The sequence below is a fragment of the Camelina sativa genome, chromosome 5, assembly GCF_000633955.1.
Source record: "Camelina sativa cultivar DH55 chromosome 5, Cs, whole genome shotgun sequence".
Taxonomy (NCBI): domain Eukaryota; kingdom Viridiplantae; phylum Streptophyta; class Magnoliopsida; order Brassicales; family Brassicaceae; genus Camelina; species Camelina sativa.
Window position 1 is genome coordinate 26459539 of NC_025689.1, and position 18042 is coordinate 26477580.

The following is an 18042-nucleotide window of genomic DNA, read 5'->3' on the forward strand; positions in this document are numbered from 1 at the left end:
TATACTGCAGTGATGACCTTGGTGATCGTCCAAGGCCATTGCCTGTTATTCCTGAGCTCAAGAAAGCTACTGACCTGTTTGTGAGAAAGGAGAAGCCATCATGGGATTTTGATGTTCGTTAAAGCCTTTCTTTTTTTTGATCAGATACCAAAATATTCAATATTTGTAACCCCTTTTCCCTTATGCCTGCGTATACATTTTTCATTGATTAGGAAGCTGATGGTCGTTGGAAATGGATGAAGTCTCCACCTGCTAGTAGAAAGTGTATTGCTGCTCTGGATCCTGAGTATAGGAAGATCGTTAGGAAAAGAGGAAAGAATTCTATGATGAACAAACTACGCAAAGGTATAAACATCGACTGTCACTTGTGTTATTGTAATCTAGACTACAATCCATAACTGTTAATAGTGTTTTTGTTTTTCTGGTTTGACACAGAATTCAGCTGCCAAATCTGTCAGAAAGTGATGAGTCTTCCGGTGACAACGCCTTGTGCTCACAACTTCTGCAAGGGGTGCTTAGAAGCTAAATTTGCTGGGATCTCTCAAGTGCGGGAGAGAAGCAGAGGCGGGCGCACACTACGTGCAAAGAAGAACGTCATGACCTGTCCTTGTTGCACTATTGACCTCTCTGAGTTTCTCCAGAACCCACAAGTTAAAACTAATTCATCTCTTCTTCTTATACATTCTTAGTTGGAATTCCCAATGTAATATAACTTTGGCTAACATATAAATGCTTTGATAAAACAGGTGAACAGAGAACTGATGGAGGTGATTGAGAATCTGAAGAAGAAAGAGGAAGAGTCTCAAGCCGTTGATGAATCAAGCAATGACGCAGCAGAGTCTTCTGGAGGAAACACAGAGTCCGAAGAAGAAGGAGGAGAAGAGGAAGAAGAGGAAGAAGCTGAACCACCGAGTAAGAAGATCAAACTGGACAGCGACTGTGTTGGTGCTGGAAACTAAGAAACTAGAGTGACTTAGTATATACTCTCTCCGTTTTACAAAGAGTGTCATTCTGGAGATTTTTCTTTGTTTCACAAAGAGTATCACTTCACAATTCCAATGCATTATTTTATATTTCCAATGCAACTTTTACCTTAGATTTCCTAGTTTGACCCTTAACTATAACTAAATAATATATTAAAAACTTGTTAAATAAAGGCATATATATATATGTCAATGTTTTCTTAATTTGTGTGAAAAGTGTCAAAAATGACACTTTTTGTGAAACAGATGGAGTATAAGATTAAATAACTCAAAAAAGATTAAATAACTCTCTCAGCTCATGCCTCAAGGAGCTCTTTTGTTTTGTAATATTTCGTACCAAACTTATGCGGCTTATTATTTTGGTCTTTATTCCAAACTTTGTTAGAATTTCTCCAATCAGTTTTTTATTTTATTTTTATTTTCACTACATATAGTATATATATTCCTAGATTTCTATCAATATCTATCATTTTTGTCATACATCTTTAATCTTTTGGTTCGTTTTCGATTTCATCACATATATTTGGGTATGTTGTAATTCTCGTTTGAAAGGTTCATGTGTCTTCTTTGCTATATATTGGTCAGAAAAAAATCATCATATGCATGGGGGCAACGATATTCACATACATCTGACTTTTGAACACTTTGATTTGTAGGTTACGGACAAGTTATACGTTGAAGACAAACATGTGCTTCTCGATACGACAAGCTTCTTTATCGATTTGGTTGGCATTTCTCGACATATATATAAACCAATTTTCATCGATCGGACACTACACTTCTAAAATTTTCTTGGCTCCAGGTTCCTAATGGATACCAATCATTAAGCGTTACATTAATTAGTTGACCACAAAGAAAACTTGTGTTACATGAATGTCCAAAGTTGCTACATATTCTTAAGATTTTTATTTGAAACAGTTATTGTTGTACCAATATAGTGGACCCTATTTTCTTACAAAGTAAGTTTCAGAAATCTGAAATGGTCAAATTCATTCTTTTGTCTTCTCTGCTTTTTTGGTTTAATCGGTTGTTAATGGTTAAGCTGTTTGTATAGATAGATATAGAGGAGTACACAAAACGCTGATTTCGCTTGGGATGCCTCAAGCCAACATAATGTAGTTATTTTACTCAATTAAATTATCGAATTTCAAGGAGCAGTTAATTAATACACTAAATCTTCACAAATTTTACTTAATCTAAGCTTAATAAGAAATTTGTTTTTTTTTTTGCAGAATTAGTGAAGTCAATTTACCGGACAAACCCTATGTTGCGTCACTAAATAAGATAACGAGTGAATGTTAAACAGTAATTTTCTTTTCTCCGAACTTATAACAAAAAAAACTTTCCTAACACATATTAGCTCTTCACATTCTGTGTTTACACGTTATAACTTATACTTCGAAGAAACTATTTTAAATTCTATAATAAGATTTGTTTTATATAGTATTATGCCTAGTCGAAGTTGTGAGAATCCTTACACGTAAAGAAACTCTACTTTGAAAATCAAAGTTTGACATCAATTCTTGATTTTGTTTTATTTGGGATTTTGTTACAAGAAAAGCTACAAAATTTTAAATATTACAGAGACTGACCGGCGCTAGATTTAGTGATACAAAAAAATTGTGTATTACAAAACTTTTTACGAAACCAAAAATAAATCTTAAACAAAGCAAAGATTGAAAAAATCGTAAACAACAACATCATATATTAGACTAAAAGATTAGATTTAGACGCTGTTTTTAAACTTTTTGTCTATCACCGATTACGCCCCGTAAAATTGCTAGGCACACCTTCTCCGCCTCGATTAATGACTAATCACCACCTAGTATCGATTATTTGATTATACCTATCTAATTTGATTATAACCCGTCTAATCTGATTATTTCCCGCTTAATTTTGTGTATAATGATTATTTTTGGAGCCAAATATAAATCAAACTAGTTTCGCTCCTCTTGATACTTTTTATGTAAAACTTTAACAAAACTGTGCTTTTTGTAAACTTACACACAAATATGTCAAAACATTTATTTGTTTTGTTTTATAGATACGTACATGATAAACTTAAAATATATATATATATATATATATATGTAACCAGAACAAATCTCACTTGTAAATTACTAATATATGCAGATAAACCAAGATATATCATGTATTAATTAAGTACTTCTTTTTAAAAATACAATGTATGATCAATCTAAACAATGGAAATGGAGTAAGCAAAGACATAATGGTAAATATAGTTAGCATTTCATTTTCTCATAATTATATTTCTTGCTTACCCAATAAAGATTTTCTTTCGTGTGGAAGAAACCAATGTTGATTAGGAGAAGAAAAAAAAAAAACCCAACGTTCTACACGTTAGGCACCAAAGAAACCAATGTTCAATTTGAAAATAAATATGGTGCATTGATCGATTCTTAATCACCATGTTATGTTGTATTGTTTTTGAATCCCGAGATTGTTATTTTCTTACAGTTCTAATACTTTGCTAAATAAGTTTTGACTCACATATGTCAAGTTAGGCTTAGGGTACATATATCAATTTTAAAAACGTAATACAAAAACTTAACTTAATTAAGGGTATTTTTTTTTTTTTTTTTTTTTTTTTTTTTTTNTTTTGAATGAATGTTAAATTGTATTCAGATCAAAAAAAAATCTTTTGTACAATGAATGCATCCTGTGTTTAAAGAATGTGTTGAAAAAAAATAAAAATAAAAAGAAGTAAACTAAACACGTGATTGAAGCCAGACTTGGAGCCCATCCTTCAGCTTGTGAGGAGTGAGGCTTTGAAGAGAAAGCAGCCTGTTGCGTACTTTGCGATCAAGAGTCCGGGTAAGCTGAGCCGCAGAAGTGGGATGCTCCCATGCGGTCTTTTGTTTCTCTCGCACCAGATGGTGTGGATTGCAGCCTGAAAAACGAAACGCAGAAAAAAGCGAGTAGCTCCATTGAAGACAGAGGAGGAGAGAAGCGGAAGTAACTGGTTGAATTGAGAGGTGTAGTGATGACGAAGGAGGTTGCGAGTTAGCCCCGCCCAAATCCGAGAGGAGTAAGAACATCCAAAAAAGAGATGCTCTAAGATCTCCAACGGTATGTACTATGAAATACGGTGTATGTACGTGTTAATTTCAAACATGAACTATATGATCAAGATTGATGTCGTCGTCTGTCATGCTAACGTTGGAGGTGATGCTTTTGTCTATAGCTTCCCGATCCAATTAGGGTTTCAGAAGAAGACTAATATCTTGGGCGAGGGGTCAATTTTTTATCAGAAAAGTTTCACTTTAACTTCTCTTTAATTTCAAGCATCATCTAACGTGTTCAAAAACTTTTTGAGTGAGATATACAAGATATATAGGGGTAAAGGGATTTCGTAGTTTGTCAAATATTAATGATTTTGCGGTCAATCTTCCTCATGGTAGTCTAGTGGCAAAACAGTACATGGATATGATAAATTCCTCCTCCATTATTCTCAACCTCAAAACACTTTCTAGATCTTCCTCATAAAAAACCATATAGAAAGCACAGCTTATTTCGTGGTCTCAGACTCAATCAAACTGATTTGGTACACATCAGTTTAAAAACTTAAAACAAAAACTTAGTTTAATCGTATTTTATGGTATACTAGGTTTGGACCCGCACGTACGTGCAGGGTTATGTTTATAAAAAAAATTAATTTTGTATATATAATCAAACTTACACTAATTGAGATTTTAGTTTGTATTTGGTTTGCTTTATTAATGTTTGAAAATTTAAAATAATAATGATTTCACCAGTATCTTAAAATTTGGAACAACATAACGGTTGGACTGGTAACAAACTAAATCCAATAAATGATTGGTTAGATTCTATTAAATTTGTGAACTATCAAATTGGATATATAACCGCTAACAGCGATAAAAACCCGTTTGAAACATATACAAATATTTAGGATGGCCGTAACTCTCTTTTCGTTTTGTCAAGTTCTATTATGTCTTACACCCGTTCTCAAATTTTCGTTGCATAACAGAAAGCATTCCCAATATGGGACATTACAGATATGGGAAAAATTTGTATTTTCTGATTGAAAACGGGAGGGGATCGGACGAAAACATAAATTCTTGAACTCCCGTATGAAATAAACATAAATATAATTCATAGTATATCTATATATCATATGTTTTAATAAAAATATTACAAAATTAATTGACTTCTTTATTCTTACTATTTTATAGATGTTTCACCTATATTAGATTATGTTTTTTTAAATACTTTTAACGGTTATAGAACATATTTTATGAGCTGGCAAAAAAAAAACATATTTTATGTATTTTTTTTTTTTGAACTTATGCTAGTTCAATTGAAAGTAGTAAGATTTATTTGAAAAAATTAAATGTATTTTAATATTTAATAGAACACGTCAAGAATTAAAATTATTTATTTAGCATGTGTAAACATATTTATATAGTATAACGTCATTAACCCAAAATTTTGTCATTTTGGTTTATGAATATTTGGGTGTTTGAGTGTTAATCAGTACTTTAAGATTTTCATTAGAAATTTTTATACTATGAACTATACTATGAGTCATCGTTACCTTGAATATTTCATTAGGGATTCAAGGTAACCATGACTTAAAAGTCTATAAAAATTTAAAAAGTATTGAGATTAACACTCAAACACTCAAATTTCAAGGAAAATTTTAATAGACTTTTTAAAGATAACATGATTTAAAAACAAATTTCAAGGTGCTCATGTTATAAAATTTTACTGCCATGTGTTTTTTTTTTTCTTTTCCATATATTATAGTGCCATTTTAATAAAGACTGTTAACATCATATATTTGAAAAAATAAGAAAATAATATAATTTAATACATCCAGCTGATTACAGTATAGTCATGGAAGATTAATTGTACTTATATAGATTATGTATACATACCCCTTGCTGTATTTGCCGGTTTCAAAAGTTAATTAATGTTAATGCAAAGCTCAACTACATACTCTAATAAGAATTTCCTACGGAGGTTTCTTAAATAAATCTATATAAAAACTGAAGAAAACAAACACTAATATAGTATTTTGTGACTTACCGGGTTCATATAAAAAATGTGGACTTCTTTTAAGCAATCAAATGTAATTTTCTTGTTTTGCAGATGCTATGTCAATTGGATGAACATCCGTTCATACCACAATCTTCCCTTATATACAATCTCTAGGTAGAAAAATATATGCTTTCAAAAAAGATCTTGATTTATATATGCTTATATACACGATAGAAAATTATAAATTTAACAAATCATAAGAATCATAAATCATAAACTGGACATAGAACATAGTATTGGCGAACTAAAAAAAGAATATAGTAGATGTTAGCAAGAGGTATATTATGCAAACTCAATACAGAGACACTTTTTATTTTATTTTTACAGAAACAAAGAGATACAAAAATAATGCTAGAGTGGTGCATAACTGTATATGATATGTGAATGTTAGGTCGATTTCTCTATTTATAAGCTGGAAAGAGTAAACACTTTTACGTTTAAAACTAAAAAATCTATATAAAATCTTTTAAAAACTTATTTAGTTTTCAGTTAATGCATATACAATATGTTTGAATCTATATGGATGATTAGATTTGAATTTTGAATTAATTGTCTAGATTTTCCTATTATACCGATGAGAGTACATATATAAGGTTAGTTTTAGAAATAATCCCTAAATTTTAGAAATTTGGTAAATAATTACTGATTTTATTTCAAGATATCTTAAAATAAATCATCTATTTAAATTTAAGTTAAGTTATTTTCATAAATACTATTCGAAATTAATTAGATTCATTTGTTATGGAAATCTTGTTAAATAATAAGTTACATTTTTGGTATGTTATTAATTGCGGAAAACTCTTATTGTTCTATAAAATTTTAATAACTATATAAATTCAAGAAATTATTAATAGAAATAATTTTGTTTTTATTATAATATTTTAAATTTCATTTTGTAATCTTGTTGGCTTTAATTTCATTTAGAAAACTATACATGTTTAGTATTTAATTTAGAAAAATATTTGGATAACTTAATATATTCGAAATTAATTATTTATGCTTTATACCCATATCAAAAAATAGATATGAAATCTATAACCAATTATATAAAAGTTAATTATTTATTTCTTTAATAGTTGTTACCATTGTTTTAGGAAAGTTTAATTTTTTTTATTATGTAAGCAAATGGGTCTGTTTGGCAACATGGATATATGTTATATTTTTTTCTTTTTTTTATCCCTAAGTGTACTCCCCAATTAATAGTATAGATTCAACAAATAAACTCCTAATACACATGTGAATATATGATCGATGTACGTACTATAAAATATGTGTATATATGTACGTGTTAAATTCAGTTATTTAACAATTATTCAGTTATTTTATCACTCCACTAAAGTCTGAAACATATATACAATTTCGGCCTCATGTGAATCAAGTCAATTTTCTAATAAAAGAAATAGCTATATATTAATGCTACAAATTTCAAGTCATACAAATGATACAATACTTTCCATAGCAAATAAAAATTAATAAACATGAAAGCTAAAAGTGGTAAAATATCCAATGGAATAAGAAATGAATGAAACATATTTATTAAAAAATCTCCATCAACTTTGGCAGGATCAGGTTTCTTTATAAAGTACAAACGTTCCCAATATATTAATATTGACTTGCAAAACAAACCAAATTAACGAAACAAAAGAACAACAGCAGAGAAATGGCAGATTGGTCTAACTTACCGGAGGAGCTCTTGTTCTTGATCGCTGTTCGATTGTTCTCCGTGGTCGAACTCAAGCGCTTCCGAAGCATATGCAAATCATGGCGCTCCTCCGTTCCCGGCGACTACGCTCACTTCCCGAACCGCCCTCTTTTCTACGTCAACCAAGTCCCAGAAATCTCTCTCTCCCAATGGTTCAGCCTTGTCAAAATATTTCTCTCACGTGCAGCCTTTTTCCGTGTCACCCTCTCCTCTTCCCCGAGCCAGGGCTGGCTTATCAAATCCGACGCGGACATCAACTCCGGGAAAATCTGTCTCCTCGAACCACTCTCGCGCCATCCGATGACACATTCGCTCACGAGTGTTGATCTTTCGGATTTCACTATGTCAGAGATTCAAGAATCATTTGCGCTTAAGACGAGAGGATTCATAAGAGTGGTGCTTGTCAAATATAAGAAAGGAGAAGCTTATCATAATCGGATTCTTGGACTCGACCATTACGGGGAGATCAAGCACAGGCCATGGGATAGAAATAAGTGGAGAGTACTCAGAAAGATGGCTGATCATAAATTCTCTGACATTATAGTTCACAAAGGACTAATGTATGCCTTGGATACACGAGGCATTGTGTGGTGGATTAATTCTCGTCTTGAAATATGTATGTACGGACCTCCAGTTGATGATAACATCACATATAGCCTGCCCGGAGACAAGAGCTTTGTGGAATGTTGCGGAGAGCTTTACATTGTCGACCGACTTTGTAACAGAAAAGCTGGCTTCTATAGTCCGAATGCTGAAACAGTCGGTTTCAAGGTTTATAAGTTTGATGAGGAGATAGGACAAATGATGGAGGTTAAGTCTTTGGGAGACAAAGCATTTGTGCTGGCTACCGACACTGGTTTCTCGGTTTTGGCTCATGAGTATTACGGATGTCTTCAGAACTCTATTTACTTCAAAGACGGCAAGAAAGAGCTTAATGTGTTTAAGCTAGACAATGGTAGTGGAAGTAGCATCACAACAATGTCCCAGTTTTCTCAGAGTTGTTTTCAAATGTTTTTTCCTAGCTTTCTCTGAATCTTGTCAAAGCTACTTTCTTTATATTAAGAGTATCGATCATCTTTATTAAATTCCTTACCTTTCATCTTCATAATCGGAACGAAATATATCTATGTATCAAATGGCGTTGGATATATTGTTGGATTTACTTCAATCTAGTAGAATTTGTTTTGTCGAACCTGCCTAATTTTTTTGCTGAATCTTACACATTTGTTTTTTTTGTTGTCGTGCACACATTGGTTTGTACCTTACATATGTTGATTCTTAAGACAATTTTTATTTTATTCTATAGTAGCATATATAATAACATAACAATGAATATTACATCACTTAATGATAAAATTTAGACATAGATAAAGTTCAAATGTTTTTCTTAACATTGTACTTTATAAGATAGTTGTAGTTTATATATGTTATATATAGAGCAAAAGATAGCTCACTCATCTACTCCCTTAGAAGCAGAAACCAAATCACTATTAGCATCTCTTCAACAAGTTTGGATACATACATGGTTTCAAATAGGTGTGTATCGAAGGCGATTGTAAAGTTCTTATCAATACCATATATAAAAGGCTTGTAATAGAAACAAGCCCAAACGTGACGCGCCGGTACCTGAGATAAAGCCCAAACTTGAGTGTCGGTGGACACAGAAACAAGGCATGATTGACCGTTTCCGCATCGGCACCGCAACGAGCACAACCCAAATCACGGCGTTGCAAATTTGCCGAAACCGAAATGCACCCTAACAGCGCTTGCTACATAAAATGTTGAAGTTTTGGCGGACAACGAACTTGCCAGACACTGGCTAGGAAATGGATAATCTCCGGCCCACTACCAAGTACCTGAAAAGGCCTTGTAACCTCCATATGTGCCGTATGATAACCAGACTATCTCATATGGTATTGTAAAGTTCTTATCAATACCATATATAATAGGCCGTATGATAACCTTGCTCCTTGGACTCCAATATGTTTCTCAACCTTATGTTTTAAACTGAAGCGGTTGTTACCTTTCTAATGTTTAACTTCTAAAGAAGATGGAAGAAATGAAAAAAGTTTCCCAAAATTATATACACTGACCCACAGTTTTTAGATTAAATTTTATTGGGAAGAACATTTTGACTGAAAAATTGTTTCAAACATATCTTTAAAAACAATAAAAGATATATAATTCAACTCAAGCACTCGTACTCGGATGTGCATAACCTTTCCAGACCATAGAAAGAGCATGTTTGTCTATTCATCCAATCAATCTAAATGCATTTTTCAAAAAAAAAAAATTAAAAGGTTCATCATTCATGGTTATAATTCATTTAATTTATTGAAATTTCATGGTTATTAAATAATACTCTAAAAACAAAGAGTATTATTAAATAATGGTGTTGAAAGACCAAATCATATTAACTTTATTTAAATGTTAGTATCAATGAATATGACTACAAGAGTTTGTTATTATTTTTTTAATTCATTGATAACACCTATCATTTCGTTTATCCTCGTATCCTGAACTACATAGACGGTCAGCCATGATAGACCAGTTACATCTATAACAATTGCCTTGATCTCTCTCAACTGTATAAACATCAAACCATTTAACCTGGTTTTTCCAAGCAAACTTGCAGGTAAACTTTGTTGTCATAAACCAGCTTGCTATAAACTTCCATACAAATACGCGTCCTGGTGCCACTCTGCCGACTTTTATTTTATTTTATTTATTATTTTTTTTTTTTTTTTCAAACAAACCTTGTTTTTTCATTCAAATAAAGTCTCAAAGACAGAGTGTACAAGAGCTTCAAGCATAGCAAAGGTTACACTAAGCATTAAAAGGGTTACAATGAACTTTAAAGGGCATACAATAGTAAAGGTTTGATAGGCCGTAGAGGATCGGAGACTGAAGCAAACGAGCAACAAGCCACAAGCGATCTCATGGTGTGTCATAGACACTTCCGCGAGCAAGTCGGGGAGATTTGAAATAGTCACGATCATAACTGATTAATGTGACGTTGATAAGCTGTCATATACCTCATGGTTTGCCGAGACAAAGCACGATAAGGATAATGGGACAGAGGATAGGAGCAAGTCTCGAGAGGTGGAGAATCTCCAAGGAGGCGGGATCATAATGCCGTGATTTGCCAGCCTCTTACTTTCATGAGAACTTTCCTTGGTGTTGCTGATAAGCACTTGAGCAGGTTCGATATTTGAAGGACGCATGGGAACAAGGATGAAGAGGTTTCGGTAATCTCCATTCCGTAGGGAGGAGATCATAATGCCGATAACCTTCCATTCATTTACATATCTAGGATCTATAAACAACCATCCAAATAGCCAAAAGCTTAGATTAAAAGATGTGGTACTAGGGGATTTGCATACGACCAAGGTTCAAGTAAAACAATTGCAGACCCATCTCCATGAATACGATATAAGACTTAGTCGGAGTCTTCGGCCAGTCAAGTCCCTGTATCGGTAAAACAAGGATAATGGGCAAAGCAAAGGGTCAAGAGGCACAGACCTGAGTCGAGAAGAGGGAGGAGTTGGATTTGAAACCAACCTTATGCCGTTCTTCTCCCCACCTCTACTTTCATAATATCTACCTTTGATGTTGCGAAAAGATGCTTGTAAAGGTTTGGGTTTGGGAAGAGACGGAGCTGAAAGATTGAAGAGTATACGGTAATCACCGCTCCATGGAGACGGGATCATAATGCCGTTCCTCTCTCAACTGTATAAACATCAAACCATTTAATCTGGTTTTTCCAAGCAAACTTGCAGGTAAACTTTGTTGTCATAAACCAGCTTGCTATAAACTTCCATAGAAATACGCGTCCTGGTGCCACTCTGCCGACTAGAACATCACTTTTAGATGTACAATTTAGTGTCAAGTATGTTTGCGGGCTGATATTGTTGGTAATTGTAACAACAGTTTTAGTAAAGGGATTATATCCATGACAAGGGCTCATGACATAACAAAAGAATATAGAGAGAGCGACGAGTGTTTTTGATGAGTTTTTCATATTCTTTTGTTATCAGACGTGTTGTGTTTGTTTTTGTTTTAGATTCATATGGTTAGTATAGTATCTTATTTATAGCGTTGATTTTGATTGATGATCTATAAATTGAGAACCGTTGCAAAGAGATACATTTATTTAATTAAGGGGTTACATTGAGCTAAAAAAAACGTTCAATAATATTCATTATGAGTTTTTGTTCTTGCATATTTAGAAAATCTCTTAGATCTATTGGCTTATATTCTTCTATAGGCTTTTTATTTTTCCCAAAATATAACTACATTTATTTTGGGTAGAAAACCATTTGAATTTAAGTTTATTGAGTAACTCGATAACAATCCGGGATAAAATAATTATTAAATAATTACTGGTAAAATTATTATTTGAGATCGAAACATCATTTGTGTAATATATATTTTTAATTTTTATTTGAACATATAAAATTCTTGTATAATAATTCGGATTTAACCCGTGTGAATTATTGTAATGTCAATTTTATTTTGTCTCACGATTCGAGTTAAGAGTTCTTAAAATTTATTTTAAAGATTTTATGAAAATATAATCAAGAGATTAAAATCATAAGTAGAAAGATATACCTATAAATATATAACAGAGGGGATTTTATATATACAATTTATAATAAAAAAATTATTCAGTTAGATAATGATGATATTAGATTTTTATATATTTAGAGAAATGGATTTGTGATGATCAGTTTTTATATTGTTAGGTAGATGGTGGTGTGTAATTACTGGTTATTAGGTTAGTGAAAATTTTGCTTACGTTTATCATGATTTATGGCATATGTTTTGTTAGGATAATATATCTATTTTTTAATTCCAAATTTTAGTTATATAAGCCTGAGTAAATATTGATTTTTTAAAAATATCTTTAAAAAAGGATCATGATTATTATGAACAAGAAGATTAGTAAAAAAAACAAAAAAAAGAGTCATTACTGGTATAAAATCTGAATAGAAAATGAGAAAATAATACTTAGGAATTTAGGAGCAATATTTTACATTTAGATTCAATGTATTCAATTTTCATTTATGGAAATGACTATTTTTGTTTATATATTATAGTATTTCTTTAAAAGTTATAAAGGCAAAGAGCCTAAATGAGATTCGAAATCTTTTTAGGTTTTTATTTAAATGTACATATATGTGACACACAAACAACCAAAGTAGCCGAGACAACCTGATTTGAGAGAAATGGTAGTAGATTGGTCTAACTTACCGGAGGAGCTCCTCAACTCTATCGCCGTTCGATTGTTCTAAGTAGGGGTGGGCATTTTAACCGAACCAAACCGAACCAAACCGACCCAACCGAACTGAAACCGACCCAAACCAAACCCAATCCTACACTCAAACCATTGGTTAAGTTTCTTCTCAACCCAAACGGTTCGGTTTGGTTCGGTTTAAACCCAAACCGAACCGATAACCCAATGTGCTTTTATTAATTAAATAATTAATAATATACATAATTATTGTATAATATGTATTCATAATCTTATTCTTTATGAATTCATTTATGTTAGATTAGATTTAATTATTTTTAAAACTTTGACCCTAGATTTTAAAGAGTAAGATTGTAAAGACTTATAAAGGTTTTTACAAGAAATTATACTTTTTTTTTACTTTCTTACGTTGTTTAGTTTGTTTCATTTTTATTTTTTCCTAATTACTAAACATTTAATATTGATATAGTTATCATTTTTAGGTAAAATTTTCATGGATTCTTTGAATTATTCAACTTACAAAGGAGAATGAATTTTGTTTTGTTACATTAATTGATTTTTAAACCGAATAAAATCAAACTGAATTAAAGTCAAACCAAACCAAACCAAACCGAATATAAACCGACCCAAACCCAAATCAAACCAAATTAACAATGGTTGAATATGGATTAGAGTTTTATGAAAACCGAATTAACCAAACCGAATCGAACCCAAACCGAATTCGAACTTAAACCGAAATGCCCACCCCTAGTTCTAAGCTAACATAAATAAGCTATTGTCGGGTTAAAATGGATACAAGGTTTTTGTCCTAAATTTCGAAATCCTAACTATGTCTATCAAAATGGGAACGGGATTTGCTTCTTGAAAAATAAAATTCCAATTTCATTAGTTATAATCTAAAATGACCTATTGATAAGTTGTCGGCTCAAAATGATAAAAGGACCTATGTCTATCAAAATATAAACGCCATTTTCTTCTTGAAAATTAATATTCCAATTTTCATTAGTTCCAATCTAGAAGGACATATTAATTGATAATTGTCCGCTTAAAATGATATAATTTGTCTGTTTAATCCACCAAAATTACCTTATATAATAAAGTAAGATTTTTGCTAAATCTATGTTCTAAGAAGTTGATACATAAACAATTCTTCTTTTAACATTTGTCATTATTAAAATTTTAATTTTATAATTATTTGTTTTCGCTAATTCAATTATAATAAAAAAATCAAACTCAGATACACTATTACTAATCTTTTATAGATTTATATTAATAATATATATGAGTGATATTATTTCAGTATTTTATTTTATTTTTCTTTTTATCATTTATTTTTATAACTAAAGATCAAACTAAAATGATTTAAAATTTATATATTGTAAAACGTTGTAATTCAAATTCATATATTGTTCTACTTATATTTTAAAACATAATAAGAACCCGAAAATTTAAACATTTAAGATGCACAATATCATTGTCAATGCAACATATTAGATTTATTGCTAAAACGGTAAAAAAAAATTAAAACAGTTCAACAAATACATAAGCTCATGACCCAATATGACAAGTCCACATTTGTATATATATTTTAACATGAAAAAAGTAAATTTACAAAAAATTTAGCAAAATCTATGCAAAACATAAACAAAACATAAGTAAAATATTTTGATGTTCACAAAAAAATCAAAAATAATAACAACATATTAATTTATGTTTTAAGAAAAAAATAGCGATTATGTAACACTTATGCAACATTTGAGCTACCACCTAAAATATATATATATATATGTATATATAGATTTTATAATAAAAAAAGTACACATGTTTCCAAATACCAATAGTTCAAGCTAAAGACTTAATATATTGTAGCGTCAATGGTATATTTGATAAATTAGTTTACCCATCAAAGTCTTATAGCGTCAAAGTCTTCTGCTTGTAATTTTCAGGGTTTTGCGTTGGCGTAGGCCTCTTCTTAGCTCCAACGTAAGTTTTAATCCAACTCATATATACTTTTTCAAATCTTTTAAAAATAAGTTAACAAACTGTTTTTGCAAATGAAAGACAAGCTATATTTGCTATTTTAAATAAAAATTTTACAAAAAGGAATTTGAGTTAACCATTTTGTATTATCAAAGGAATGTTGTTATCAACAAAATAAATGTTATCAAAGGAATAGGAAATGAAATAATAAAATAATACTGATTCAATGTATTCAATTTTCATTTATGGAAATGACTGATTTATGTTTATATATTTTATTATTTCTTTAAAAGTTAATAACACAACCATCTAGAGCCTAAATGAGATTCGAATTCTTTTTAGGTTTTTATTTAAATATATACTAGAGAGGTACCCGCGCTTAATAATAAGATTTTAATAACAACAGTTTTGTTACTTCATGATATGTTACTTTTCTGAATTAATATGTAATAATTGACATATTTAAATATAGTGTTTTATCTTTTGAAAAAGTTTAAAATGTTTTATTGGATTGTCAATAAGTTTTTGTATTTGCATATATAGAAAAAGATTTATCTTACTAAAGATAAATAATTCTCTCAATGTGAAATATTAATTGAGTCTTTTAAATAAACAACTAAATTGTAGTAAACAGATATTGAAATTCAATAAGTAAATCCATAATTTTAAAAAACGTAAGCAATTTCAAATAGTTCAATATTATAATGTATTATCTCAATTACAAAATAAAGATGAGAGTAATGCAACGTTGGATTTCAAGTAGTGGTTAATACAAACATACTAAATTTTATAGACATTCAAAAAGAGAAATATAAACGGCCAACACCAATTCTTTACATTTGAGTGCCTGAGCTTTCACCTTGTTGCTTCATCACATGATTTACGTAATAACACCCAGCAAATTCAGACTTGTAAATATATAAAATGTTTTAAGAAATTTTACTTTAACATCATACATAACTTGATTTCATATACATAATTACATCTTACATAGCATGGTGATGCACCAGTCCTTCTGTAACGCCCGTGTCCTGAAATAAATGGAAAAATTTGTGTGTATGTCGGAAATTGGAATGAATCCGGTTTAATTTTAGTTGGTTTATTAAGTTGATTGAGTTATTAATTAAATTAAAACTGGTTTAATTAATTCTTGGTTTAGCTAAATTGTGGTTTAATCGAATTAAACCAAGGAAACCCTATCGTTCCCTTAAAAAAACGGTCTACGCCTATTTTTCTTCTCCTCGGGTGGGGGTCGATGGTCGTCGCCACCATAGAGATGGAAGGAGAGAGAGAAGCTCGATGGTGGTAAGAGGAAGAGAGGGGATGAGTTCGTTTTGGGGTTAGAGAAAGAGTTAAACTATGGGTCGTGAGAGGAGAGAGGGGCGAGGTGGTGTTGGCGTGTGATGAAGAGGGGATCGAGACTGAACCCTCGTTGCGTACAGCTTGTGCCGTCGTGTGTAACGTTTTCACCGGAGAGTAAACCGGTGATGCCGAGAAAGGTAAATGGCTTAGCTCGATTTTGTTGTCGTTATGGTTTGTTGTGTTGAATATTGAATCAGGAGCTTAAACCAACTGAACTAGAAATCTCTGCATAATGCAAGTCTAGAACCGGAAGCTTATTTGTCGTGGAATTGAGGGTCGTAGACTTGTGTGGCTGATGTTCATGTGTCGTGTAGTGGAGGTAGTTTGTGAGTTTTGTTGGTTGGTTTAGAAGTTGTTATTAAACCAAACCCGATTAGGTTATCGTGAGTGTTTGTGGTTGTTGTGGTACAGTTTTCAGTGAGATGTGGTTGTTATAGAAAAGTGAGGGAAAGGGGAAGAGAAGAGAGAGAGAGAGCAATGATGAGAGGAGAGAGAAGTTACGTTCCGGAGATGGTGCAAACCATTGATGGATCTGGTTAGTCCTACCATGGCTGTGGGAAGCTTCTTTGGTGGTGGAAGAACAAGGCCGGAGTAAATAGTACTGAAGAAGAGTAAGAGAGTGGAAGAAGGTTGGAGATAAAGGCAGTGTGGAGGAGCCGACTTTGGAGGCTCGTCGGCGCTGGATCCGACATTGGTTTGGAAAGATAATGTTATTGGCGTGATCTCCAACAAGCCAAGAGTGCATAGAAATTGTCGGATTGTTATTCGGAGTTAAATTAAAGGAGTTATGCTCGTGACTTCCTGGACAAGTAATTGCTGGAAAGGTTACTGCTGCTAAATGGTGCAATTTATGCAAGTATGGAACATGTGCGTTTCCGAGTTCCGGTTTTGCGAGGATGATTCCCGTCGAACCAGATGGAATCAGCTCATGATTTTAAGAGTCTATGGAAAGGTCTCTCTGTCTAGAAACTATAGCTGCTGACGGAGCTTGATTTAGGGTTATAATCAGGAAGTTATGGATGTTTCTTTATGGTCCAGTAATTGCAGATCTAGAAGCCTAGAAACAGTTCGTGTAGGCCTCGAATAGGAAATCAAAACTTGTTCGATCTCCACGAAATTTGGTACAGAGCTGCATTAAATTACTGGCTAGGTATAGAACTGTGGGATTGCGTTTCTAACGGTTAGTTTGTGTTTTATTTGAGTATTTACATAATCTTTTGAATGGATTGAATTATGTTGAGTTGTGTTGTTGGTTGAACCAACAAGCTCGGGTTGAGCTGGAATCTCCGTAAGCTTATGGAGCAAGGTCATTGTGGTTGTAGAACCAATTTAGAGCTCAAGAGTGTCGGGTTAAAGCTAAGACGGTGAATTGATGGATTCATCGGAAAAGTGTTTTCCGTAGCTGGACGGAATAAAGTATTCCAGCACACCTCTCTTGTTACTCGGTCGTTAGGGGTGGTTGGTTGTGCGACTCAGTAACTAGATGAGGTGGTGTTTGGAATACATGCTTAAGTGGTTTGTTCGGGTGAATCACGAAATGGCCAGTTGGAGGAGTAATCAGAGTCTATAAATGTAAAATGCTTGTGGAGCTGAAGTACGTTTTAATGATTTCTGTTAGTAGCTGCAGAGTATGAAATAGTTTGCTTTAGCTAGTATTTGTGGAACTTTTTGTAAGAAGC

The 18042-nt window shown here is 32.1% G+C and overlaps 2 protein-coding genes across 2 annotated transcripts in view; both read left to right on the forward strand.

Annotated features, from left to right (window-relative positions):
- The window catches only part of LOC104789601 (E3 ubiquitin-protein ligase ORTHRUS 1-like), a 6187-nt gene extending 5091 nt beyond the window's left edge, over positions 1–1096 (forward strand). Inside the window, exons 8-11 of the mRNA XM_019245380.1 lie at positions 11–113; positions 213–345; positions 436–650; positions 747–1096. Coding sequence (XP_019100925.1) covers positions 11–113; positions 213–345; positions 436–650; positions 747–959 — 664 coding nt within the window. The 3' untranslated portion in view covers positions 960–1096. The remainder of the gene's footprint in view (positions 1–10; positions 114–212; positions 346–435; positions 651–746) is intronic.
- Positions 7726–8799, forward strand: LOC104787621 (putative F-box protein At1g65770). Its single transcript, XM_010513226.1, has one exon. It carries the CDS (start codon positions 7726–7728, stop codon positions 8797–8799), a length of 1074 nt encoding a protein of 357 aa, XP_010511528.1.